The sequence below is a fragment of the Pollicipes pollicipes genome, unplaced genomic scaffold (assembly GCF_011947565.3).
Source record: "Pollicipes pollicipes isolate AB1234 unplaced genomic scaffold, Ppol_2.1 Scaffold_3447;HRSCAF=4054_pilon_pilon_pilon, whole genome shotgun sequence".
In the NCBI taxonomy this organism is placed as follows: domain Eukaryota; kingdom Metazoa; phylum Arthropoda; class Thecostraca; order Pollicipedomorpha; family Pollicipedidae; genus Pollicipes; species Pollicipes pollicipes.
In genome coordinates, this window is record NW_023596297.1 from 39,496,924 (window position 1) to 39,522,399 (window position 25,476).

The 25,476-nt window shown below is 51.6% G+C and overlaps 1 protein-coding gene across 3 annotated transcripts in view; it reads left to right on the top strand.

The window, feature by feature from the left end:
• Positions 1–22,359, top strand: part of Nmdar1 (glutamate ionotropic receptor NMDA type subunit 1) — a 117,183-nt gene extending 94,824 nt beyond the window's left edge. The window contains exons 14-20 of one of the 3 annotated variants that reach the window (XM_037215021.1): positions 4,745–4,979; positions 7,428–7,576; positions 8,667–8,824; positions 9,322–9,494; positions 12,492–12,742; positions 17,390–17,554; positions 18,336–22,359. In XM_037215021.1, coding sequence (XP_037070916.1) covers positions 4,745–4,979; positions 7,428–7,576; positions 8,667–8,824; positions 9,322–9,494; positions 12,492–12,742; positions 17,390–17,554; positions 18,336–18,410 — 1,206 coding nt within the window. In that variant the 3' untranslated portion in view covers positions 18,411–22,359. Of the gene's footprint in view, positions 1–4,744; positions 4,980–7,427; positions 7,577–8,666; positions 8,825–9,321; positions 9,495–12,491; positions 12,743–13,936; positions 14,107–17,389; positions 17,671–18,335 lie in introns of those variants that run through there. The other 2 variants (XM_037215022.1, XM_037215023.1) reach the window with 2 other exon arrangements.
• The last annotated feature ends 3,117 nt before the right edge of the window (positions 22,360–25,476 follow it).

Here is a 25,476-nt window from a genome sequence, read left to right on the forward strand (position 1 = left end):
CATGTATGTTCCTAGGCGTGCTGAAACTGTTGCATACATTAACTATCTTCTTACGGCCTGAGAGATGAGATTCCAGCCAATTTAGGAGGCTTCCTGACAAACCACAATAGTTCTTGCACTTGAGTAGGAGGCTCTTGTGTCATATCTTGTCAAAACATTTACTAATGTCCATGTAAATGGCTGTAAAGTCATTGCCTCGGTCCAAAGCTGCATAAAGATTGTTAATTAAATATACCGGCTAAATTTGTGTGCTATGTTTTGAACGGTATCCACCTTGTTTCTCAGAGAGCATCCCATTCCCAGTTAGGTTTTGATAGATATTATGAAAGACAATTCTTTCAAGAATTTTTGACACACAAGGAAGTAAACTGATTGGTCTGTAGTTAGCAGGATCCGAGCTTGACCCTTTGTTTTTGAAAATGGGATGAACCTTTGCTTCTTTCCAGGTGGAAGGAAAAATACCTTGGCTTAGTGACATGTTGAACAGTTTAGTGAGTGGAGTCTTTATCAATATGACAGTCATTTTTTTTAAATATTTTTGCTGGGAGATTGTCAGAACCGCATGATCTGTTTGGATCAAGAGTGTTGAGTGCGCTCAGTACTTCATCCTCTGTAATGGTTATGCTATCTAACGTGTGGGGTGGATCCGCAAGCGCGGTCTCGGGGACAGGTAGGTCGTCAGTTGCGAGTTGTGATTGTCTGGCAAAAAAGTCACCTAGTAGGTTTGCCTCATCTAAGTCTTCCGTCAATGGTGTTGAATCAGCTCCTACAAGCGATGGCACTGTCTCAGCTCGTGTCCGTCCTATCATTTGTTTAAGAATGCGATGGTACTTGTGTGGGTTTTGCTTTGCATGCAAGAGGTTGTTTACTAGGTACTGCAAGTGGCTGTTTTTAAGTCGTCTGTTCATGCATGTGGTAAATTTTTTTGCTGTCGCCAGCGGTCCAAATGGTCATCAGTCATATACCTCTGAGGAAGTCTGAAAAGTATGTCTCTTCTCATCTCTCTCTTTAGTGCAGCATTGACCCAAGGTTTGTCACAGTTTCTCATCCTGATTACCTTTGTTGGGATGGCTTCAGCAGCTGCTGCGAGCATGGTCTGCGTTAAGTTGTTTGTCGCTGTGTCTATGTCATGATCAAGCAATCTGTCCCAGCCTGTGTTTACCAGAAGTTGTGGAAGTTTGTCTGCATCCATGTTTGTGTAGTCCCATACTTGTTTGGTTGATGCCTTTAGGATGGCGGTGCAACCTTGATAGTGACCAAGGTAGGAATGTGATCTGTTAGTGAAAAGGGGAGGAGAACCCCACTGCCTGCAATGATGTTTGTGTTCTATGTCAGTATCAAGTCTCGTAAGTTGGCTGTGTCTTGCGTAATGCCTGTTGGCTGATCAATGAGTTGTGTCAGATTGAGTGATTTAACTGTGTGTTTCAGACTGACTTCAAATGGAAAGATATCACTGTGTTTAGTAGTGAGCTTTGGTTAGATAGTTATTACCAGGATTAAAATCTCCCAATATCATTATCGATGCAGGGTTATATGTTTGTGCCATGCCAACACTGTCTGACAAGATATCTAAAAACTCTGTCAGTTGACTGCTAGAGAGATTGGGTGGGACATAGACACAGCAGACCACAGTAACTTCTGATTTGATTTTGGTGGGGGACTAAACCCATTTAATTCCTTCCAGTTCGAGATCAGGTAATCTCTTTGCTGGGAGTGTTGATTTAAAGTATGCTGCTGCTCCCCCTCTGTGTCGAGTCCTGTGCTTTGCCATTGGGTTGTGGTAGTCGCGTAAATTGTACAAGCTAGGATGGACCTATGAATCAAGTTTGGTTTCAGTCAGAAGCAAGATGTCAATGTCGTTATATGTGGTGAAGAGAGCAAGCTCGTCCAGGCGTACTGGAGATGAGATGCTGTTTATGTTGATATGTGATATTGTGACATTCTTGGTTGCTAGTGGTCCTGGGTTGATTTCCAGCCCACTTATTATAAGGCACATTTCAACGTCAGGATATAGTCCATGTGACAGTTTTGGGCATTCGTGTGCAGGAGCTGAGCAAGTGAAGGTAAGATGTGTGCTTGAATGAAAAGAGTGGGTGAGAATTGGATAATGGTATGCCATGAGGGTTGAAAGGGATAGAGGAAAAATACCAGCAACTGCTGAACAGCCGACCTCCAATGTCCCAGCGGAAAAGATTAATTGAATGCTGTCAGATAAACTTTCATGAGATGAACCAGATGAATCTAGTTTTTGCCCACGTTTGGACTTACCGCGATTAATACGGCGCGGCATAGTGCACTTACCTCTGACATCACAGCTGCTGCCTCGGCGGGCGGCCTTTGCTTAAAAGGATTAGGTCGGGTAGTGACAGGCTTTCGCACAAGTTGTACATGTCTTCCGAATCGGGAGAGACCCGCCCACGTTGTGCCGCGCAGCTAGTGCGCATCCATCCGAATATGTGTGACGCGCAAGACCTGTGCCGAAACTGGCGCCCCGCAGACTTGCTTACGCGCAGTTGGACCCCGGCTAAGTCAGTGGACTGAACATTGATCAGTAGGCATGCATTCATAAGTTGTAATTGTATTCATATGCTGCAAGTTGCCTTTATAAGTTGTAAGCTGTATTCATAGGCATCCATAAGTTGTATTCGTAAGTATTCATTAATTGTATTCATAACTATTCTTAAGTTGTATTTATAGTTGGAATGTTGTATTGTTTAATCGTCAGTACTATCAGTATTCATAAGCTGCATTTAAAGTTGTAATGTTGTATTGTATAATCGTATCGGTCTTGCCAGTATTCAATCACTCCCGACCATAACGCATCATTTTATGTCGTGTCCTAACATTTTTGTACCATGCCGTAGCACCTGATCAGTTACGATGTGCGGCGAGCTCATCAAAGCGAGACTTAAACTGATGTCCCGATTAACTAAGGCCGTGCAAGCCTACAGCCTGGGAACAGATCAGTTTTGTAAAATGGAGTACTGGAATCATACTCAGCCTGCAGTTTAGAAAGTATTGAAGAGTCGTAAATTACGTGGTGGTTTATTTTGGGTGTAGAACATTGCCATCGTCAACGACTAGACATGAACGCTGAAACGGCAGACTTATTTCTAACACTAATTTGAAGATTGTTGTATATGTTTTTGCCTGTGGAGCTCTCATGATCATGATCCTAAACTGTCCGGCTGATTGTTGCAGTGGCATCGGTGAAATGCGCACAAGAATCGCAATATAAATACAAAACTCTGAATCCGAAGTTGCAGATATGCGCTGCCGATTGTGCCACTGACACCGTTTGGCAGAATCGACGCCTGTCAATGCTCAGATGTTTTCAATTCGATGGTGTTTAACAGGAGATGTGGCCTTTGCACAAACGCGGCCGTTTCAGTGATTATCCGACCGAGTATTTCACTCCTCGGTGGCAGTTCCCCATCACTTATTCAAATAATGCTCAGCTTCCCACTTGGTCGGCCAGAAAGTCATCCGGCCAGTTTGTGGTGTGGCCGGGCCTGCCCGCCTGCCCTTGGGCTGTCCGAATGATGGGGCCGAGAGGCGGCCGGCCGCTGCCCTGTGGCCGGCAGCAGTCGGCCGTCGCATCTGTCAGCCGCGAACGCCCGTGTGGCACCATCAGCAGTGGAGGCGTCGGCCGAAAGTCGGGCTGCAACGCCGGCCCGACGGCAATAAGAGCGCTGGCCAACGCCACGGGCCAAGCTGCGCCTGTCGTCAGGCCGGCCGGGTATCGCCCGCCACGCGCCGCTCTTGGCGCCCGTGGCCAACGGTCCAGTTTGCCTTTCGAATCATGTGCCGCTCGTTCGGCGGAATGGTCTGGAGCGCTGCTTATGTTTCTGCTTTTGCTGTTACTCGCCAGCGGCGTTGAAATCGAGCCTCGCGCCATTTTGGAGCCCGCTTCACCTTTTGCTGGCTCACTGGTGTCGTTTGCTGGTTTGCTTCACGATTTAACTAGGCTGGCCGTAGCTCCATGAGCCATGAGCATCCTTCACTTGCAGTCAGCACATGATAAGGACGGGATGGAATGGTACGGAAGTGGCGTGGTGTTGTTTGGTTTTGGTGAGCGGTACTGGCCGTTCGAGTTCAAATCTAATAGCGCAACCCGCGGCCCAACTCGCAGCTGCGCTCTGCCTAATATATTGCCGCGTTGCGTTTGACAGCAGTGGCTGCCGCTTGCAATATTTGAGGCACTTTATAAGGCAAGCCCAGCCAACTGTGAACTGAATCTTAGCTGCGGCCTGGCTCCAGCCCGGTTCCGCTAGCGTCTCTCAATGCTGGTGGAAGACCTCGAAATCAATAGCTCGTCAGGTAGTTAACTTCTTATACAGACTTGCCGAACGCAGCGCTAAAAATAGCGCAGATTTGTCACACTCTTTGCTCGCTTTCCGAGCTCCGCCTAGAGTAGCGTCGGATTGCTCTGCCCAAGGTCTCGTCGGCCGAGCGCCGAGCCGCTGCGTCAGAGAGCGCTTGGCGTGCTGCCCGGCCCGCTTCCGCCGTCCGCTGCCCGCTCTCTCGTGACACCGCCCTTCCGCCGTCCGCTGCCCGCTCTCTCGTGACACCACTGCCCCCTTACGCTTGGCGTGCTGCCTGGCCCGCTTCCGCCGTCCGCTGCCCGCTCTCGTGACATCGCCGCCCCCTCACGCTTGACGTGCTGCCCGGCCCGCTCGCGCCGCCCGCTGCCCGCCCTGGTAACTGCCGTCGCCGTCCCTTCACGCTGCGCTCTGTTTTGCAGCAACCGCGCGCCTCGACGCTGGTGTCGTTCCTGCAGCCGTTCAAGCACACGCTGTGGATACTGGTGCTGGTGTCGGTGCACGTGGTGGCGCTGGTACTGTATCTGCTGGACCGTTTCTCGCCATTTGGACGCCAGGCCAGCAAGGACAGCGGCAACGCCGACGATGACGCCCTCAACCTCTCTTCGGCCATGTGGTTTGCCTATGGCGTCTTGCTCAACAGCGGGATCGGTGATGGTGAGTAGGCCGCCACCTGTTGAGCTTGCCACTCGCTGACATGGTCCTCAGACTTTCAGACAGACTTTCAGACGCGTCTGAAAGTCTTTTTCAGACTTTCAGACGCGTCTCTGGCGTTGCCGGCTGTGAAGCACTTTTGACGAATCGTTCATTTATAGAGCCCAATTTTGTGGTATTCACTGGACCGACACCAGTTGAAACATTACATAATTGTTTGCGCAACGTAACATAAGTTCTTCAATCCATTTGAGCACGCATATGCAAAATTATATGCGAAACCGTTATTTATGCATTGTAAATTAAAGTGCATTTGTATCAAAACGGCCTGTAGAGTGACTAAATGACACAAAATCTGTCGACGGACCTGACTAACGATCTGCGGTCTGCCGCGGGGTCACCGCAGCCGACGTTGTCTGCCGCGAGGTCACCCCCGCTGACGTTGTCTGCCGCGAGGTCACCCCCGCTGACGCTGTCTGCCGCGCAGTCACCCCCGCTGACGTTGTCTGCCGCGAGGTCACCCCCGCTGACGCTGTCTGCCGCGCAGTCACCCTAACTGATGAGCGCGGAGCCATGGGGCGATCGGCACCAGGCAGGGCCGACAGATTCAGCGCACGTGAGGTCCAGTTACTCTCGATAGTTATCGGAAGTCCCCTGCCGATGAACTCGCTCAGTGCTTCGCCCGTGTCCCCACAAGCTCGTCGCTGTTAACTGTTCAGTTTCCCCTTGGCCTCGTGGGGGTCGTCCTGCCTGCCTTGGCATTGTTGCCACTCAGGTCTCACCCATTTCCACCCATTTTGCGTTATTGCCGCTCAGTTCTTCCTGGTCATCGCCAGCATTGTTCATGGGGAACCCGTAAGTTTCGTGGGTACAAAGCTGACGTGAGATTCTGCCGGGATATAGTCGTGGTGGCGTCACAGCGATGTGATGGCGACCTACTGTTTTGACCCCGCGGCACAGCGCACTGATCCCGCGTCACAGTGCACTGACCCCGCGTCACGGCGCACTGACCCCGCGTCACAGCGTACTGACCCCGCGTCACAGAGGTACTGACCCGGCGTCACAGCGCACTGACCCCGCGTCACAGCGCACTGATCCCGCGTCACAGTGCACTGACCCCGCATCACAGCGCACTGACCCCGCGTCACAGCGGTGCTGAGCCGGCGTCGCAGCGTTGTGCCGACGCGCTGCGGCACTGAACGGGGCTGGGCGGGCTTCACCGCATCACTGGCTGGCTCCCGGCGCCTTTTCACGAAGACTGATGGTGGTGCGTCCGCTGCCGTTGCAAATGGTTCTGCATCGGGCATGACCACGTTAGCATTCGGAAATGTTTCAATTGTCTGCCGGGAGCCTTTCCGTCCCGAGCTAGCCCACACAAATTTTCGGCGGAACAGGGCATAATTGCGTTTTTGCTTTCTATGCAGCTGCTGTCCCTGGCAGCCTCCCATCGACTAGAAATAGCGGATTAAACACCCGCACGGAAGCCGTTCCGGTGAATATTTCATTCGTCCATGCATTCACATATGGGCATTATAGCCTGTGAGCCAGAATCACGGGATTAGTTCACCGACCACCGTACTACCACGGCTTGGCTCAAGGCCTGGTGGCTTCCAGTCACACTGGAAGGACCTCATTTGCTGATGATTAATGCACAGGGAGATCGGCGGAGAAGCTGCCTCGCCGTGCTTTGTTGAGTCGTAATGTTGTGTTTAAATCCTCGGCAGGGTGAATTAATTTTAAACCTGACAGGTATTGCATTCGAAGTGTTTCAGCGTTGTGTTAAAAGCTTGTCCAGCATTATGAAGTTGAAACAATTGAAAGCAAGTTTGAAACGTCAGCTGGACAGTTCAACGAAAAATATGATGCGGAAGCTGTTTCCAGACTACGCCATGCGTTATTATTGAACAAATACGTACATGATGATTGTAAATGACGGGGCTGTCAATGCGATGCCCTTTCTCCTTTGGAGTGTCACTAGATGTTTCCAGATTCGAAGACCATCATGAGAGCCATCATGTACAATTCAGATGGATGTTTTCCTTCTTAGAAATGCGACTGAATATTTTGCAGGAGCTCAGATTCCTCTGGGATAATATTTCCTGATAAGCGTAGCGTATTTCTATCTTGGGCCCCATCATATCATTAGATCAATCTCACCTCAACGGAGATGGCTATCGCCAAAAGACTTTGACTTACCACGCGGTGCAGCAACACGACCGTCCTTATCTCAGACCGACTTGCTGGCCACCTGGCAGATGATCGCCAGATATGGCGTCGCATGTGCGTGGTTTCTGAGACGAGCCTACAATGCCTGCCACACAATGGCCAGTGCTCGACGTTATATCAACCCAACTACGGAAACGGCATATAGTTACCAGTTACTGTGTATTTTCTGCCCCTTTGCAGTGTGTGCTCAGACCGTTATCTGTATCTGTCCGCTGCAACTGGCAGGCACCCCTCGTAGCTTCTCGGCCCGTGTACTGGGCATGGTGTGGGCTGGCTTCGCAATGATCATCATCGCATCGTACACTGCGAACCTGGCGGCCTTCCTGGTGCTGGACCGGCCGCAGACAAGACTGAGTGGCATCAATGACGCCAGGGTGAGAGCCTCTCTCTCTCTCTCTCTCTCTCTCTCTCTCTCTCTCTTCTCTCTCTCTCTCTCTCTTCTCTCTCTCTCTCTCTCTCTCTTTCTCTCTCTCTCTCTCTCTCTCTCTCTCTCTCTCTCTCTCTCTCTCTCTCTCTCTCTCTCTCTCCTCTCTCTCTCTCTCTCTCTCTCCTCTCTCTCTCTCTCTCTCTCTCTCTCTCTCTCTCTCTCTCTCTCTCTCTCTCTCTCTCTCTCTCTCTCTCTCTCTCTCTCTCTTCTCTCTCTCTCTCTCTCTCTCTCTCTCTCTCTCTCTCTCTCTCTCTCTCTCTCTCTCTCTCTCTCTCTCTCTCTCTCTCTCTCTCTCTCTCTCTCTCTCTCTCTCTCTCTCTCTCTTCTCTCTCCTCTCTCTCTCTCTCCTCCTCTCTCTCTCCTCTCTCTCTCTCTCTCTCTCTCTCTCTCTCTCTCTCTCTCTCTCTCTCTCTCTCTCTCTCTCTCTCTCTCTCTCTCTCTCTCTCTCTCTCTCTCTCTCTCTCTCTCTCTCTCTCTCTCTCTCTCTCTCTCTCTCTCTCTCTCCTCTCTCTCTCTCTCTCTCTCTCTCTCTCTCTCTCTCTCTCTCTCTCTCTCTCTCTCCTCTCTCTCTCTCTCTCTCTCTCTCTCTTTCTTTCTTTCCCCTCTCTCCCTGCATCTATCCTTTCCCTCACTGCTGTCACCATCCCTATCTTATTGTCCACCTCCCGCCCTCTTCATCACTTCGTTCTTTCAGCTTTGTCTCCCTTGCCGATCGTCCCCTGTTCTTTTGTCTTCTCATCGCTCCCCGTGTTTATCTGTCCTCCATTAGCGGCACGCGAGCGGCTCGACGTGTCGGCCTGCCGACCGTCCTGCACAGGTGGGTGTCGTGCCGGCCCGGTCCCCCCTCCCCGTCCCCTCCTCCTCCTCCCAGCGTCCGCCGCATGGGAGCAGGGCGGCCGGACGGCCTCTTTTACAGCATACAAATCATCGGGCGCTTTCACAAAGTGTTGAGAGAGCACCTCATGCTGCTCGACTAACGGCTTATTCTTGTTGGCGATAGCACAGATAAATAGCGGCGCTTCTCTCCGTCCCGACAGCTGCGGAACCCCATGGAGAATTTCTCGTACGCCACTGTGAAGGGATCTTCGGTGGACATGTACTTCAGGCGGCAAGTGGAGCTGAGCAACATGTACCGCACCATGGAGGGCAATCACTTCACGACAGCTGAGCAGGCCATCAAAGCCGTCATCAACGGGTGCGGATAGCTCGTTGCATGGGTACATCAATGGATTGGGTGATAAACCGCCGTGTTGAACGGGCGTGCATGGCGACCGCCAAAAGCACTATGAGCGTTACCTAAGCATGACACTAAAGGAGCTAGAAAAGAGTTGTGCCAGCCGGTCATCTCTTGATGGAAGGGAAAGATGGTTTTTGCTTGCTGAGCGGAATATTCTACATGCGTAGAGGAAAATTTGTGCCAACCGTATTTTTTCTTTGTGAGCCTTTAAACCCTCCTGAGAACCTGGATACATCGGCACTGCCAACGTAGTTAAACGTGCCTGACTTACCTCATATTGGTCATGCCCTGGCGATCGTCGTGCGGCAAGTGGTCGCCCGGTGGCTAGACGAGTGTTGTTATGGACATCAGGTGGCGACGTCCGTTCGTGCCCGGCCCTGCCTCGCCCGCGGGTGCCGCTGTGCCGTAGAGCGCCGGTCCGGACCCCATGCCTCACGACATCCGCGCTCTGACAGGTCACTGAACGCCTTCATTTGGGACAGTTCGCGGCTAGAGTTTGAGGCGGCGCAAAACTGCGCCCTGGTCACGGCCGGCGAGCTGTTCGGCCGCTCCGGGTACGGCATCGGCCTCAAGAAGGAGTCGCCCTGGGCCAATCACGTGACGCTGGCCATACTTCAGTTCCATGAGAGTGAGTGTGTGACGTGCTGTCGGCGCGCCACTCTGGCTGTCAGCCGTCCAACTACAGCGGTGTGAAGAAATGTCTTTTTTCAGTCACTATTTCCTCTTCTTAGTTTTCTCTCATCTTTTGCGGTATAAGCCGTCTTCAGGTCTACTGCTGGAACACCAAAATCACTGAAAACTGGCCGGGCGGACCTCGCTATCCTCCGCGGAAGGCGAGGAAACGCACAGGACCGCGGGCGGACGTCGCTATCCTCCGCGGCAGGCGAGGGAACGCACAGCACCGCGGGCGGACGTCGCTATCCTCCGCGGCAGGCGAGGGAACGCACAGCACCGCGGGCGGACGTCGCTATCCTCCGCGGAAGGCGAGGGAACGCACAGGACCGCTCTACTGTTTCGGATAGAAACGCCAGAGACAGACGTAAAGCGTAACCATACAGGTGAAATTGCAACATATTGCTGTCATCAAACATAAATGCAGGTGATCTTGTATAACATCAAGAACCAAGCGTGGTATAAAAACGGAAGGAATGACGGCACCTGCGGGGCTGTCAGGTATCAGGAACCTGCTAGCACTTGTTGCAAAAAGAATAGTAGATGGTGGTACCTGCTCTCGCATTTGGCCTAGCTTAGCATTGAATTATCCGGCGTAGCTGCATTTTGTATGAAGCTTGACATTACGCAGCATGATAACGTAAATAAATAATGCGGGGAAGTCCCGCAGAATGCACATTTCACGACAGCTGTACGTTATTATGTGTCTGAGTGGGAATGCGATCGACATCACCCCAGCAATGGGGTCATCACTCATGGCCTATTAAAGAAGACCTTACAGTGGTCAGAGTAGGCTTGTAAATGCTCCAAACTCAACGCCTGAGAATTGCAGCATCATGCATTCGCTCACTAAAAAAATATTACTGACAACGTGCGATAAGGAGGGCGGGAGGGGGAGGGGGAGGGGCCGATGCTTGCCTCGTCCAGCTTGCGTTAAGCCTGGCCAGCTTGCGTCCGCCTTCAATGATTGGTGCGGCGAGTTCAGCTTCCCAGTGCTACTTGACGATGTCATGCCTGATGCCCTACAGGAAGCACAGGCATGGGCGCCGTCCTCAATGGATTTTGAAGTAATCTAAGCAACATGTTGTTGGCACGATAAGTGAAGGGTCAGTTTAAAAAAAAACTTTGTCCAGTCGGGTTGACGAATATAACACTACGTACTTTTCCATGCTCGAAGTGTTAGATGTTTTTTTCAGTTCCACGACATTGCACGGCATTGATCGTGGTCATAAAACTTGCAGCATGCATGTGAGGCAGTGCGGTACCGCATGCTTGTAACAGCTTCGCCACACTGCAAAAGCCCCAGGCGGCGTTTGTTGGCGGGGTTGCACGCAAGCATTCCCAATGTAGGGAGGCCGACAGCTAAATGCAATCGCTGAGAACTTAGACCAGAGCGTCACAGGCGCGTGAAATTCCATACATGGTGTCAAACATGATATGTTCTCGATTGGTATTATTTTACTTGTCAGCCTCCAAGGTATTTTCAATGCGTGCACACGCAGTCAATGATGCAAGAACGGCATGGAGTGGACGCGCTGTTATGGTCCGTTGCAAGATTAGACTTGATGTCGAATAAGTTTGAGAGTAAGGCTATGCCATGGAAAAAGCCGTTAAAATTGGGATAGCAGTTACTGATCGTTATCCTGTAATCACTTGCACCGCCGCCGTTACAGGATAAGAAGCGTTGTTGCACACGGTGGAGAGAATGCAGCGTGGAGCAAAGTGGAGTATATATTTTCCACGTTTTCTTCATGTCGTCCTGTCGTAACCAAACAATTTCCAACTAGCCTAAAGCCTTAGGTCGAGCTCCAAAAAGGGCTATAACTCAAACCTTCACTAGCCCGTATCGGTGCTGCACCGACGCCTCGGTTCTTACACAGACTAGAGTTACGGTGTCTCCTCTGTTGTTTTGCCTCCGTCATGTGGCTAAGCACGTCGAAAATCTCACTTGGCCTCCCACGACCGGTTACGCCGTTTTAGGCGAACATTTTCTGTTCATCCTGCTTGCCAGAGATGTTTGGTAACGTACAAAACATTTGCTAGAGCTCATGCCAAGCCTGCTTGCTATTCGAAGTGTCAGACCGCAGAGCAACCGTGCGCTGTATACTATGCAATATACAAATCATGACGCCGATAGTCCGGTCGTTTTCCTGGCCAGACACTTCAATTGGCTTTGTTTGATCAATCCCACCAGCACAGATATCCGCCTGATCATTCCGCTTAAATCATAAAGTCCACGCGCATGAGGAAGTAAAAGCGCGCCTCTGGCGGACACGTGAGGCCCTGCCGCATGAGGAAGTAAAAGCGCGCTTCTGGCGGACACGTGAGGCCCTGCCGCCTGCCTTCCATGCTCGAGACTGGCCTGAGCTGCGCTGGCCCAGCTGATGGACGGCCGGCCCGGACCGGATCTCCGTGACGCCGGGGTGACCGGCCCGAGCCGGACCGTGCTGGTCGTGCGACGGCCGCGTCCGGGGCTAGCTGCAGCGCTACCTCCGAGACCGGGCGAGACGTCCGCGTCCGGGACCGGGTGGGACGGCCGTATCCGGGCCCGAGTTGACCCGCTGTGTACAGGACCGAGCTGGCCCGCTGTGTAAGGAACCGAGCTTATCCGCCGTGTAAGGGTCGGAGCGGGCACGCCGTGTACGGGACCGAGCTGGCCCGCCGTGTAAGGGACCGAGCTGGCCCGCCGTGTAAGGGACCGAGCTTATCCGCCGTGTAAGGGTCGGAGCGGGCCCGCCGTGTACGGGACCGAGCTGGCCCGCCGTGTAAGGGACCGAGCTGGTCCCGCCATGTAAGGAACCGAGCTTATCCGCCGTGTAAGGGTCGGAGCGGGCCCGCCGTGTACGGGACCGAGCGGGCCCGCCGTGTAGAGGACCGAACTGACCCGCCGGGTAAGGGTCGGAGCTGGTCTGCCTTGGCGACCCCTCCGCTGATTCGCAGCCTCCGCCACCAGGTGGCTACATGGAGCAGCTGGACAACACGTGGATCTTCCAGAACCGCAAGGAGTGCGAGTCGCGGGAGAAGGCGCCGGCTACGCTGGGCCTGAAGAACATGGCCGGCGTATTCATCCTGGTGCTGGCGGGCATTGCCGGAGGCTGTGCGCTTATCATTGTGGAGATCATCTACAAGCGGCACAAGATCCGCAACCAGCGCAAACTGGCGCTGGCCAAGAGCGCCGCAGACCGCTGGCGCGGCGCGGTGGAGGTGGGTGGCGGGGCCGGACGGTCCCACGCAGCGCTCTTGTGCGTGTGTGGACAGCTCCCACACTCCCGTTTGCACACTGAAGATCACAGGTGAGGCTGCGGAGATGGGCGCCGCGTCTGCTCTGGCTCCAGGCGTCCTGGTCCTTGTACACGTGGGAACTCATTAGAGAAGGCCATATGGGTAGCAGAGGTCCACAGACAAGCAGGACACATCAGAAACGTGAACAGGCTGCTCCGGTAGCCAGTCACGCAGGTGAATGGCTATTCCCAGCCGCGTGCTGGGCTCCTGTGTATGTTGTGTGTGTGTGTGTGGGTGGGTGGGTGTTTCTTTGTTTGGCATGCCTGCCCACCCAAGCACAAGAGTGGCAGTTAACGGGACCGTCGCCGTTAGAGGAAAAAAAGAGGCGTGAAGAATCGGAAAGGACGTTAAATGGGTTAGCAACAGACCAGACCGCCGGGCTGGTCTGGTCTGTTGTCCCTTTATAATGGGCCAGACCTCAGTCTAAAGTTGATCATGGTGCACCGAAGGATTCAGGAGATATGTCCGAGAACCGAGCGGGCCTGCTATTTCCGACACCCTTTCTCCTGGTGGGGGTAACTCCACCGCGGGCTGCTTGGCGATTGACTTGGCGCTCCAGTAATCTGCCAGCCAATTGCTAAATCAGTTTGACCAATTTGCTCTATCCCATGCTGTGTGACATCCCTCGCCGTGACTGGGCTGTAAGGACTGAGATCGGCAGGTGACGTCCGTCAGGTTCTGTCCGTCAGTTTCTGTCCTTGTCTGGTGTGTGATGGCTGTGGTGACGTCCGTCAGTTTCTGTCCGTGTGTGGTGTATGATGACTCGGGTGAAGTCCGTCAGTTTCTGTCTGTGTTCGGTGTGTGATGGCTTGGACCTTCTGCTCGCTACCGTCCGGTGTGGCAGACTGCTTGTCGTGTATGGACGTCCGTTTCAGTTGCTGCACGCCACTGTGAGGGGCGACTTACATCAGTGGCGATATCCGGCTATCTGTGGTGGGCACTTGGTCGTGAATGCGGTCGTTTGTGCCAATGACATAGGCAGCCTTTCGTGAAGACACCCTGTTATCCGGCAGGTAACACGTAGTAGCTTTTTGCGTGCGGATGTTCATCAGCTTATGTAAGCTTATGCTTACCGATGCATAATAAGCGGCTTACGGGTTGCAATTTGCCGTTTAGAACGATGACATCAAGCACTTGGAATTGCTGGTTGAGCTAGACGCGCCTCCCGAGGTGCCCCGCAACACGCCGGAGCCGGGCCGGGACCCGTCCTCGCCTCTGCCCCCCTACTACTGGGACGCCCCTCCCAGATAGCAGGCAGAGCGCTGCCAGCCGGCTCTCGGTGTCGGGTAAGGGTGTCCACCATCACTGGGCTGAGTGCACTGTGCCGTGGCGTGGGGTTACCCGGAGAGCACGAACTAACGGCAGGGTGCTTGGTGCGCTGGGGAGCACGCGCTGAACTATCCGAGTGATGTGACAGCAGTGCCGGGATAGTACCGCGGCGTGGGATTACCCGGAGAGCATGAACTAACGGCAGGGTGCTTGGTGCGCTGGGGAGCACGCGCTGAACTATCAGAGCGATGTGACAGCAGTGCCGGGATAGTACCGCGGCGTGGGATTACCCGGAGAGCACGAACTAACGGCAGGGTGTGTGGTGCGCTGGGGAACACGCGCTGAACTATCAGAGTGACGTGACAGCAGTGGCGGGAGAGTGCCGCGGCGTGAGCTTGCCTGGAGAGCACGAACTAACGGCAGGATGTGTGGTGTGCTGGGGAGCAGGCGCTTGGGGAGCAAGTGATGGGGATGTTATACTAACACCCGATGAGTCTTGTGGTGCTACTGATCTTGGGAGAACGGACTGACTGTACGTCGTAAGATGCCGCACGAAGGCAGATGCCTACACTAGGCACAGGGACGCCGCGCCAATACCGGCTGCTGGGTGTGATGTGCAATTTCTTATTGAAGGCACGTACCAACCATGGTGTGAGCGACCATCTTTCCTTGCTTGTTGCTGTTGTTTTATGAAACTTTGAAGACCCCAGGCAAATTGCCCTTGAGCCTAAACTGTGTCCCCGCGGATGACCGTCGACCTTGTTGACCCCTGACGCAGGCTTCCATGTTAACATTTACGTGCTGTCGACACACGCCACTTGGCATGCGTCAGTGTCTCTGCTGCCACTGCGGGCTGATGTCTGTGTCAGCAGCACCAGGCCCCGCGCTAGCCGTGAGCCACGTGAGATTGGCTCAACACTTGTTTGGTGCGCTGCTCTCATGCTGGTGTTCTTACGTGCCACTTCAGTCGCTGGTAGCAGGTTCTGTGCCATGGTAACAGGCAGAAAACCGTTTCTATACTATAGCTTGCACCGCACAACAAGACATCAGTGGCGCTGGGTTGTCATCACTGACTGGCTGTCACTGATACGCTGTTTCAGCGCCGTTGTTTTCCTTGCTGTCGAGCTCGACGATTCTGTAGTCAATGTCCTGTCTCCAGCAGCCTTTCAGGGTTTGTCTTCTGGAGGGACGTAACACTGCCCTGTCCCGGCAGTGCCGGCCCCCGAGCCAGGCGGCAGCGGGGCTAGCCGCTCCGCCAGCCGCCGTCCGGCTCGCCACAGCCACCGCCCCCAGTCCTCTGCAGGTCCGCTCTCGCTCGCTCACCCCCCCCCCCCCCCCCCTCTCTCTCTCTCTCTCTCTCTCTCTCTCTCTCTCTCTCTCTCTCTCTCTCTCTCTCTCTCTCTCTCTCTCTCTCTCTCTCTCTTCTCTCTCTCTCTCTCTCTCTCTCTCTCTCTCTCTCTCTCTCTCTCTCTCTCTCTCTCTCTCTCTCTCTCTCTCTCTCTCTCTCTCTCTCTCTCTCTCTCTCTCTCTCTCTCTCTCTCTCTCTCTCTCTCTCTCTCTCTCTCTCTCTCCTCTCTCTCTCTCTCTCTCTCTCTCTCTCTCTCTCTCTCTCTCTCTCTCTCTCTCTCTCTCTCTCCTCTCTCTCTCTCTCTCTCCTCTCTCTCTCTCTCTCTCTCTCTCTCTCTCTCTCTCTCTCTCTCTCTCTCTCTCTCTCTCTCTCTCTCTCTCTCTCTCTCTCTCTCTCTCTCTCTCTCTCTCTCTCTCTCTCTCTCTCTCTCTCTCTCTCTCTCTCTCTCTCTCTCTCTCTCTCTCTCTCTCTCTCTCTCTCTCTCTCTCTCTATTCTCTCTCTCTCTCTCTCTCTCTCTCTCTCTCTTCTCTCTCTCTCTCTCTCTTCTCTCTCTCTCTCTCTCTCTCCTCTTCTCTTCTCTCTCTCTCTCTCTCTCTCTCTCTCTCTCTCTCTCTCTCTCTCTCTCTATCTCTCTCTCTATATCTTCTCTCTCTCTCTCTTCTCTCTCTCTCTCTCTCCTCTCTCTCTCTCTCTCTCTCTCTCTCTGAGCCGCCTGCTGCATCACTAACCCGCCCCAGTCTCACGGACAGTCGCCGCGCGCCCCAGCCGTGCCCCACTGCTTTTAGACAGGCCATGGCTGGCGCTTCAGGACTGACAGCTCTGCCTGGCTCCGTCCGCTAACCGGACGGCGGTGGCCGCGCGCTGCCGCCGGCGCGACAGCCGCCTCACTGACGGCGTTAGTCTGTGTACATACGGGGGTTGGGGTGCAGGCGTTGTCGGTGATCGGGCTTTGACCCGCTTGCTGAGGCAGTGTTCAGCAGTGGCCATCTTGGTTCGGGCCTGTACATATTTTGGCTACGTTCGAGCGTTTAAACCGCACTGACTGCGATGTACGTAAGTGCTAGAACAGTCGGCTGTTAAGGTCACTGTGCACTGCAAGCTGCCTGCTATATTTTTTTGACTTGGATGCAGGATTTGACGCCATTGTTGCATTGCCGTGACAGCTTTCTGCATTTATTCAAGCGAGAGGATTCCTGTGAGCCACAAAAAAACACAACGAATGGCTATCGCTGCTCTTTGCGTGTCCTTGTTCAGGGTTGTGCTTGTCATAGGTTTAGAGCAGTAATGAATTGTGGAACATTTGCCTTTTACCACGTAGCACGTTGATTGTGCTTACCGTATTGCCTACTTAATTGCCTGCATTTTGCGACATAATTCAGGAATTTAAGCAAGTGAGCGCTTTACGTAACTTATCATTACATCTCGTTCTGAAGGAGCTTATACGTTATCATGTGACGACGAATCTTGGGATCGTCTACATAATAAACTATTTAATTGCGGCGTAATAATGCTATGCTGTAATGAGCAGCACCGCGAAATTGTCACCAGTCTCGTCCCATCCTATTAAAAATGGTCTGCTTTTGCAACTGGAAGACCGCGCATGGTACTTCAGAACAGCAAATCGAGCTAAACGCTGAGCACTAAATCTCCTAGGGGTTAGACGTGATGGCCACGTGTGCATTTTCCTGCCAAAGAGCGGGATCTGCACGTGGGCACTATGGCCTGTGCATGTCACCGTTGAAACGAAACGGCATTGTCAGACAAGCACCCCACTTCTTTATGGTAGGATAAGAGGTCCTTCAGTACGTTCAGGTACAGTGACTACACAGTATGACCGCAGTGCGCCCTTCAACGCGTGAGCTAACCTGCCGCTGTGACCTGAGCCCGCTGACTCGTGCGTGTGATCCGAGCCGGTGACCTGCGCGTGTGACCTGAGACGGGGGCCTTGCAGAAGCGGCGCCGGCAGCGCGAATCTCGTATGCACATGCGGCCCAACGGCGAGCCAGGCTTCTCGTCCGACCCGTTCGGCACCGACTTCAGCAGCGCCTTCTCCTGGAGCTCGCCCGACGTTAGGCAGAGGGTACTGCAGCCGCCGCCGCCGCCCACCCGCAGAAAGGTGGCCATCCTGGACGTCTAGCGCCGCCGCGCGGCCGCCGCCCGAACCACACCTTTCAGCGACAGTCACGCATTGACGTGGCGACGTGCTCAAAGTCAGGCGCAAATGTGGGGCAGGTTCGTGGTGGTGAACAGTGGTGCTGTCCGTGGTGGTGAACAGTGGTGCTCTTTTTTAGCCAGCTGGTTGTTATTCGTTTGGGCTATTTTGCGCAGAGGGAGTACGCGCTCGAGAATGTGTGTGTGTGTGTGTGTGTGTGTGTGTGTGTGTGTGTGTGTGTGTGTGTTTGTGAGCCAATCTGGGCGTGAGATGGTGTTGGTTTGAACCAGGTATCACCTTCAGACGTTTTGCTGTGCATCTTTACCATCACTGACCAACCAGGTTGTCATTTTAAATTATGAACAGTATGGTGTGCACGCAAGCCTAGAAAGAAAATGTTGCTGAAAGCTATCTTGACTGACATGTACTGTCTGCGTTGTTCTCGACCGATCATACCTATGACCAAGGCACCGTGTTGAGACGTCGCACGTCGCCAGTTATATTCCCAAGCCAACGCCAGCCTGTTGCTGTCACAATACTGTGTCCTTTCTGTTTTGTTGTTGTTTTGTTTTCTTGCTCTGAAAAAATATATATATACATATATATATATATATATATATATATATATATATATATATATATATATATATATATATATATATATATATATATATATATATATATATAAGCGCCAAATGCTCCCTGGACGAGCACAGGACAACATTAATAGGATTATATTTTTCAGGTATCTTTATTATTTCCGAAGTTAATATACGCCCGGAGTTCGGTTTTTGCTTTCAAGGAGCTGACTTTTCGGTAAGAAGATAACGCTGCTTTGGCATTGTGACGTTCTTTTCAGGCTTACTTTCACATATGAAAAGGAGATTTAATTCGAGTTTTCTTCCAGAGGTCTGATTTATTCCTCAACATTGACGCTGTGGATATACATGCTGGTTTGACATGCATAGTAATGAGGTTTGTACGCCACAACTTACAGGCATGAATGCCCACCAGAAGACCTGATTCAATTTGAAATATTTATTCCAAGTCTCCACTTCCAGTTACAAAATAGATCGATGGCATGTCTTAGCGCATCAGTAGGCAGCATCCAGAATATTACACGTTAATATGCAGCTTAATGCCGCAGCGGCTCCTTGAGTGCCATGCTGGCGAGCGGCGAGCGACGTTTCCTGTTGGTTTGAGCTCCACCAAAGGCAGCATGTTTGATAACTCAAATAAAATTATTCACCACGCACACTGTGCCGTGGTATTGCATGGCACAACGAGGGTTCATTAGCATTATCTGTGTTGTAAGTTTGTTAACATCATTATATGGTCCACCCGTGGTGGAAGGTCAGTGGAGACGCCAAAAACCGCTGCAGGTGACAGGCCCTTAGAACCCATTCACTACTACTACCACTAAGAGGATAGTGGCTAACCCAGTCACCACTGTTACTACTAAGAGGATAGTGGCTAACCCAGTCACCACTGTAACTACTAAGAGGGTAGTGGCTAACCAAGCGTGCTCAGCTGGGAGTCAGACTGTCTTGTCACTCGTGTCGATGATTGTGCCTATGAAGCTGTATGAATAGGTATATTCAGTTGTCAGAAGGCCTTCTGGATATCGAGCAGGGTGTGTGTACCTACAAAATAGTAATGACACCATTAATCCCAGCAAATACGACCGACATGCGTATTGATCCTTCTCATCGACTACCCCACTTGGAATCATCTGCGTCGCAGGATGGATTGGGACCTAATCGTGTGGGGGCCACATGGCTGTGTAGGAAGCAGTCGACAAGTCCAAAAAACAAATCATCTGGCCGAAATCGCGTCGTACATCTTATGGCTTGTGACTACTATAATTTCGTTGTGCATGGGTGCATTACTTAAATATCATTTGTTCAGGCCTCGCCCGTCCTACTCCTCTTCGCCAGGTGCACTCCTTGTACTCGTGGTCAGGGTCTTCCTTCCACTCCTCTCACGTGCGTGTGACGTGCGGCCGAATTGTGCCAAAAAGGTATACTTGGTGCGAGCCATGCCGTCCTTAACTGCTCAGGACATGCTTTGTCGATTAGTTGCGCGCAGAATGGTGGCCTCTGGCCGGGCTTGGCTGCAGCTGTGTTAGGCAGTGCTCCCGAGCTGTGTGTGCGCCTCGCCGAGGGTAGAGGTCCAGTTCTCACCGCCTCGCCGAGGGTAGAGGTCCAGTTCTCACCGCCTCGCTCTCCGGTGGGCAAGGCTTCCAGCCGCCCAGAGTGAGACAGTGCACAGTCCGCACTGCACGCGCATCAAGCAGGCGAGCCATTCAAGCATGGTAGGTGTTCATTTTAGAAGCAGGCGAGCCATTTAAGCGTGGTAGGTGTTCATTTTAGAAGTCAGAGCGCTTTGCTTTATAGATATGGAGCCTTGTGGGGGTCGTAGAAAATCTCTGTTCAACGTATAAAATGTAAATATTGCTAAGAATTTAGTGCTGGATGATGTACTGGGAGCACTGGGTCAAAGTTCATTATTCCCCGAATCTTTGTTTCGTATTTGTGGGTGATTTCAGTTAAATGATGTACTTGTGAACGACGCATTTGCAATTCCGGGATTCATTGGTATGTGTTGATCGGATTTAATGCAGTTTATTCTTGGAGTGCGGAAAATTGGCCATTTTAGGTGAGAGGCCTTCCATGTTGGGTCCTCTGCATGGCAAGATACTGTGCGGCATCATCCCCACTGCAGTCTGACCCAACAGCATCAACGGCCAGCGGCCAGCGCGTCTGCCAGTTGGAAGTGTGCCGGGGCATGAGCTGTCAACATCTGTTAGCAGAGTTTCTCGATACTGTCTTCGGCACCGCGCCATTCAAATGCACCCAGGAAGTGTGTTTAGTATTTCGCAAGCACTGAACAATGTCGGCACTGCACTGTGCTAATAAAACCATATCGAAACTAATCAAAACGCTTCATACATTTGTTTACGTCTGTTCTTTGTTTAACGCATAGTTTTTTTTTCTTTGAAAAGAAACGACACATAGCTCCCACAATGCTTTCGGAAGCCAGCACGTGTCACGCTGGTATGGCGCGCTGGAGCAGTGAAACGTCCGAGTTGCTCGGGTGAGCTGGGCGAAGTCAACCGCCGCTGGGCTGGGAATCTCGGAGCTCGCAATAGGTCTGAAACGGTTGTTGAACCGCCAGGAGTGTGAAACAAAAATATTTGGCATCCAAATATAAAGTGTTATTGCCCATTATGTACAGATTTGAAGACCTTAACTTTGGAAGGTAATTAGTGATGTTATTAGTGTCACGTCGACTTTGTTTCGCCCGCAGCCCGTAAAAAGTGCATTTTTGCTGTAAGGTATACGCTCTCAGTAATACTAAATCCTGTTAAGGAATCCTGTACCTCTCCAAGTTTTCCAGGATATTTTGGATTTGGGGAATCCTTCGACTGCAAATTCTGTGAGTTCTGTGCTGATACCTTCAAGTAAAGCAATCACTTCATTTCAGTGTATGATGTTATCTTATATTACGCAGTTTTGACATCAGACCATCCAAGCTCACGCTGGTCTAAAAAGCCAAGTGACCAAATTGTTAAATTCAATGTTTGACCTTTGTGACTCAATTTTACATATCACGGCTCACATCAGCCGCTATTCGGCGTAGTTTGACATTGTATACAGCGCTGTTGGCTAATTCGTACCATGGTTATTTCTTGCGACCGTGGGCTGGTGCCCATGCTCATTACGCCCTACCCTGATCACCTGACTTGACATGTCGCAGGGCGTATCAAATGCTAAACTTCTGCAAGATGTAGTGCAACTAGGACTATAGCTTATACTGCTTGTCCTGCTGTATACCGCTTTAGCACGGATGGCTCACGGATACACGGATATAACACGATTATTGTTTTCCTGCTGTCCCCTTTTGGCCTGTCAGTGTTACTTGATGTGACGTTCAGTGGCAGTGATGGTGCAGTTTTATGCTATCCAATGGCATTTTCCACTTGGTTATAGCATGAACAGAGATGGCAGATTGCGTTGGGGATCCCCTCGTCTGGCAAAGGCGACAAAAACGCTCTGCCAGCAATGGTTGAGAAGTCGCTGTTAGAAGTGGGTTGAGGCCAGGAGCAATGGCTTCACCACCGACCAGCTGGCGGCTAGCCTGCGGGCTGGACGGCGGCCCGGTCGGAGTCGGGGCTCAGGTGGGGAGGGAGGCCGCGGCTCGCCCGTCACACCTACCTCCCACACGCAGCACCCTCCCACCAACACTGATTGGCTGGCTGAAACACACTGTCCAATACTCGTTGCTCGCTGCCAGGAGTCAGCTAGCAGCACTGGGTGGTGGCCGGCGGGCGAGCAGTCTGTATCGGTTTGACTCAAATCACAGGGCGCACGGCTGCCGGCCGAGGGTAGCCAGCTGGCCGGCGCCTGCAGCGTGGCGCGTGCGGTCGCGGCCGGCGCTGCTCGCGTCGCCCGCTCCACGTCCCGCGCGCCGCTCGCGCCATGCCGGTGCTGCCTGGGCCTCCGGTCCTCACGGCTCCAAGAGTAGTGTGCTGCAGGTCGTGTCATTAGCGTTATGTGCTGCTGAGCTTAAGCGCAACGGTGGAAATGTGGCGGCTCGCGCCTGGTCTGGCTGCGGTCGACTGCTGTATATAAATATACGCACGCGTACGCACGGTTATTGGTACTTGTACGTCTGTGACACACGGTGAATGTATACGGCATGTGAAGCTGGTCCAATGTAAAGGATAGTCTTCGTATTAGTGCGCGAATAAACTTTGTGATAAAATACTGTGGGTGTTCTGAACGCGGCGTGTTGAGGCGTGACTATGCTGACGGATACATCAGTCACGTGTTCTGTACGCGGCGTGCTGAGGCGTGACTATGCTGACGGGTACATCAGTCACGTGTTCTGTACGCGGCGTGCTGAGGCGTGACTATGCTGACGGGTACATCAGTCACGTGTTCTGTACGCGGCGTGCTGGGGCGTGACTATGCTGACGGGTACATCAGTCACGTGTTCTGTACGCGGCGTGTTGAGGCGTGACTATGCTGACGGATACATCAGTCACGTGTTCTGTACGCGGCGTGCTGAGGCGTGACTATGCTGACGGGTACATCAGTCACGTGTTCTGTGCGCGGCGTGCTGAGGCGTGACTATGCTGACGGGTACATCAGTCACGTGTTCTGTACGCGGCGTGCTGAGGCGTGACTATGCTGACGGGTACATCAGTCACGTGTTCTGTACGCGGCGTGCTGAGGCGTGACTATGCTGACGGATACATCAGTCACGTGGCTGAAGTGGTCATGGACTGCTGCCAGCCTGAGTCCGGGTGTTCGGAGCTGGGCACTGGTCGCAGGTCGCATTGTTATTTTTTAAATATTGTATTCATGTATTAATGTTAGCATCCTATTATTTGTCTACATAATTTAAGAATAAACACTTTGCTAACACCGTAGGGCACAGCGACGCCGTTAGATATCGTCATCGCATCACGTGCATTCCCATTATCCACATCACCTACCTTACCAGTGCCAGTTCTCAGTTTTGTAATTCGAGCTCATCCTCCTCCCACCCAACCTCCTGCTTTCCCTCATCCTTTCTACACCACAAACACCACAAGCTAGCTTTAATTTGCATAGCTACCTTCACGCGAGCTCGGGTGGGGCTCAAATTAGCCCCCTGAGGGCTTTTACGGAATAGTTTCCGAACGACGCCGTGTATTCACGCCAAATTTTGTATGGCTGTAGACACATGAATAGCAGATCGTGTGGTATCAACAAATTAGATGCACTTTGTACGTTCACGGACCCACGGCAGGCCAAAGTCAGGCCGTAGACTCAGCGAAGTAAATTTCCAGGGAATAGTTCAATCTGATGCAACAACGGAGTATTAGACGAAGGCATACATCTCTGATATACTTCCTTAGACAGCACAACAATTGAATGACCAAATTCCGTTGACCTTGGGTCGGGTATGAATGTCCAACCAAGGTCAAACCAACCTGCTTATTTACTTCAAGGATAGCTGTATGAACTAGTTTCTGGTTCTCATTTCGAATTGTTTGCGAACAGGAACCGCAGTATGTACCTTTCATGGACTTCTTGAAGGTCATAGCAGATCACTGACCTAAAATGATCCAGGTCAAGATTGCGTTTTTAGGAACATGCTGCGTAGCGCAATCTTTGTCGCTTATTCAAATACAAAACTCAAAGCAGTTTTCATGATTCTGGTCACTATGACATTCGAAAGGTCAAATAAGGTCACTGACCTAAAATACGCATGTGACCTTTCGTTTAGAACAAGTATCATGCTTCTTGGAACATTTTGGAGACAAGCTTGAAGTTTGACCTTATTTGATCTTATTTGACCCAAGGGCCATAAATTAAGAACCTCAAATTTTATGTAAATGAGTCCACGTACAGGTCTACACGCTCGGTGAATTTGGCGTCTCTAGCCCACTTAGTTCCTGGGGTCCCAGGGGGTCAGACTGACCCCTACCTGAGCGAAGGGTATTCAACCGGCCACCCGGGCGCTTGGTAATGTATCGCAGCCTTATCATTTTTCCATCGCGCTCCACAGTAACACGAACTCCTCGGCTATGACCTTTCATTGGATAAACACGCGTTTGCACTCTTTTGGAGGGCCCTAAAATGCATAAAAAATGATGACACAGTCGGATTACTCTCAGGCTCACTATGCTTCCAAATGAATGACATGGCTAGGAACAAAAAAAGACTCGAGATCGCGTTTGCTACTAATATGAATTCCCAAACAATTCAGGGAGCGCTCTTCATTCGAAGATATTGAAGCAAGCATTACATATGATGAAAAAGTTCACCTATAACGATTGATATGCTTAAGGAGAAGTGCGGGATATAAAATGCGCCGAATGATCTTCAATATGGCTGTTTCAGTTTAAATCCTCACAGAAATATAGAACACTTCCTTTAAACTCGCCCGGTCGGGGTATAAGGCAATCGCTCCCGGCTGGAACAAGCTGAATTCCCCCCCCCCCCCGCCCCAAGACGTCAAATTTTCAGACGTCGCACGGAAAAAAAGACACTGGTGTGAAGGTCTCGTCAAATCATGAAGAATGCACACAATTTTTTTAACATTGTGATAAATGTGAGCTTACCAGAGGTCAAAAGAGGTAAAAGACAATCATGATAGATGCAGTTAAAGCATACGTTGGCACGTCAATGCAGATACTGAGGGCACAAAACTAAGTTTAAGACTCAGGTGAGCTCATTCCAACCATTTATGTTCTATGCAAGTGTCAGGTCAGGTCAGGTTACTGTTCAAGATTGGTTTACCAGTAGTCAGCAGGTGCGACGTCTTTTTTTCCTTCACGCAGTGCTCCGGACTTCGGGTGTAATCTAATCGGGTCTAAATGGCCGGTGCAATGCTTCTCCGTGGTCAGAAGGAGTTTGTTGTGCATCTACAGATTCTCAACACCGCAAAGTTGTTGCATACATTACCCATAGCCCTTTGACGCTTAGCAATGTATTTGCAGCAAACTGAGTACAGGCATATTGAGACATGAGATTATGCGTCATCAGCTTCACAAATACGATAACGAGGTGCTTACACGCGTTGCGCTCGTTTATCTAACCTCTCTGCTACTGATAACAGAAATCATTGACTTCGGATGGCCTCATGCGACCTTGCATGTCTTCACGTGACCTATTGTGACCTCATTTTTCATAATAATGATATCATAACATGTTTTCAGTATACTGTTTGAATTCCGTGCTCAAAATCATCCGTTGTAACTGTCTATTTTGAGCTACGCAGGCGTTTGCAGAAGGCACACAAAGAGATAGGTTATGACCTGGGCCAAGGTCACGTGCTCTGTGGTCATGTGATGGTTGTGCATGTGAGCTGGTGCTCTTTTCCTCACATAA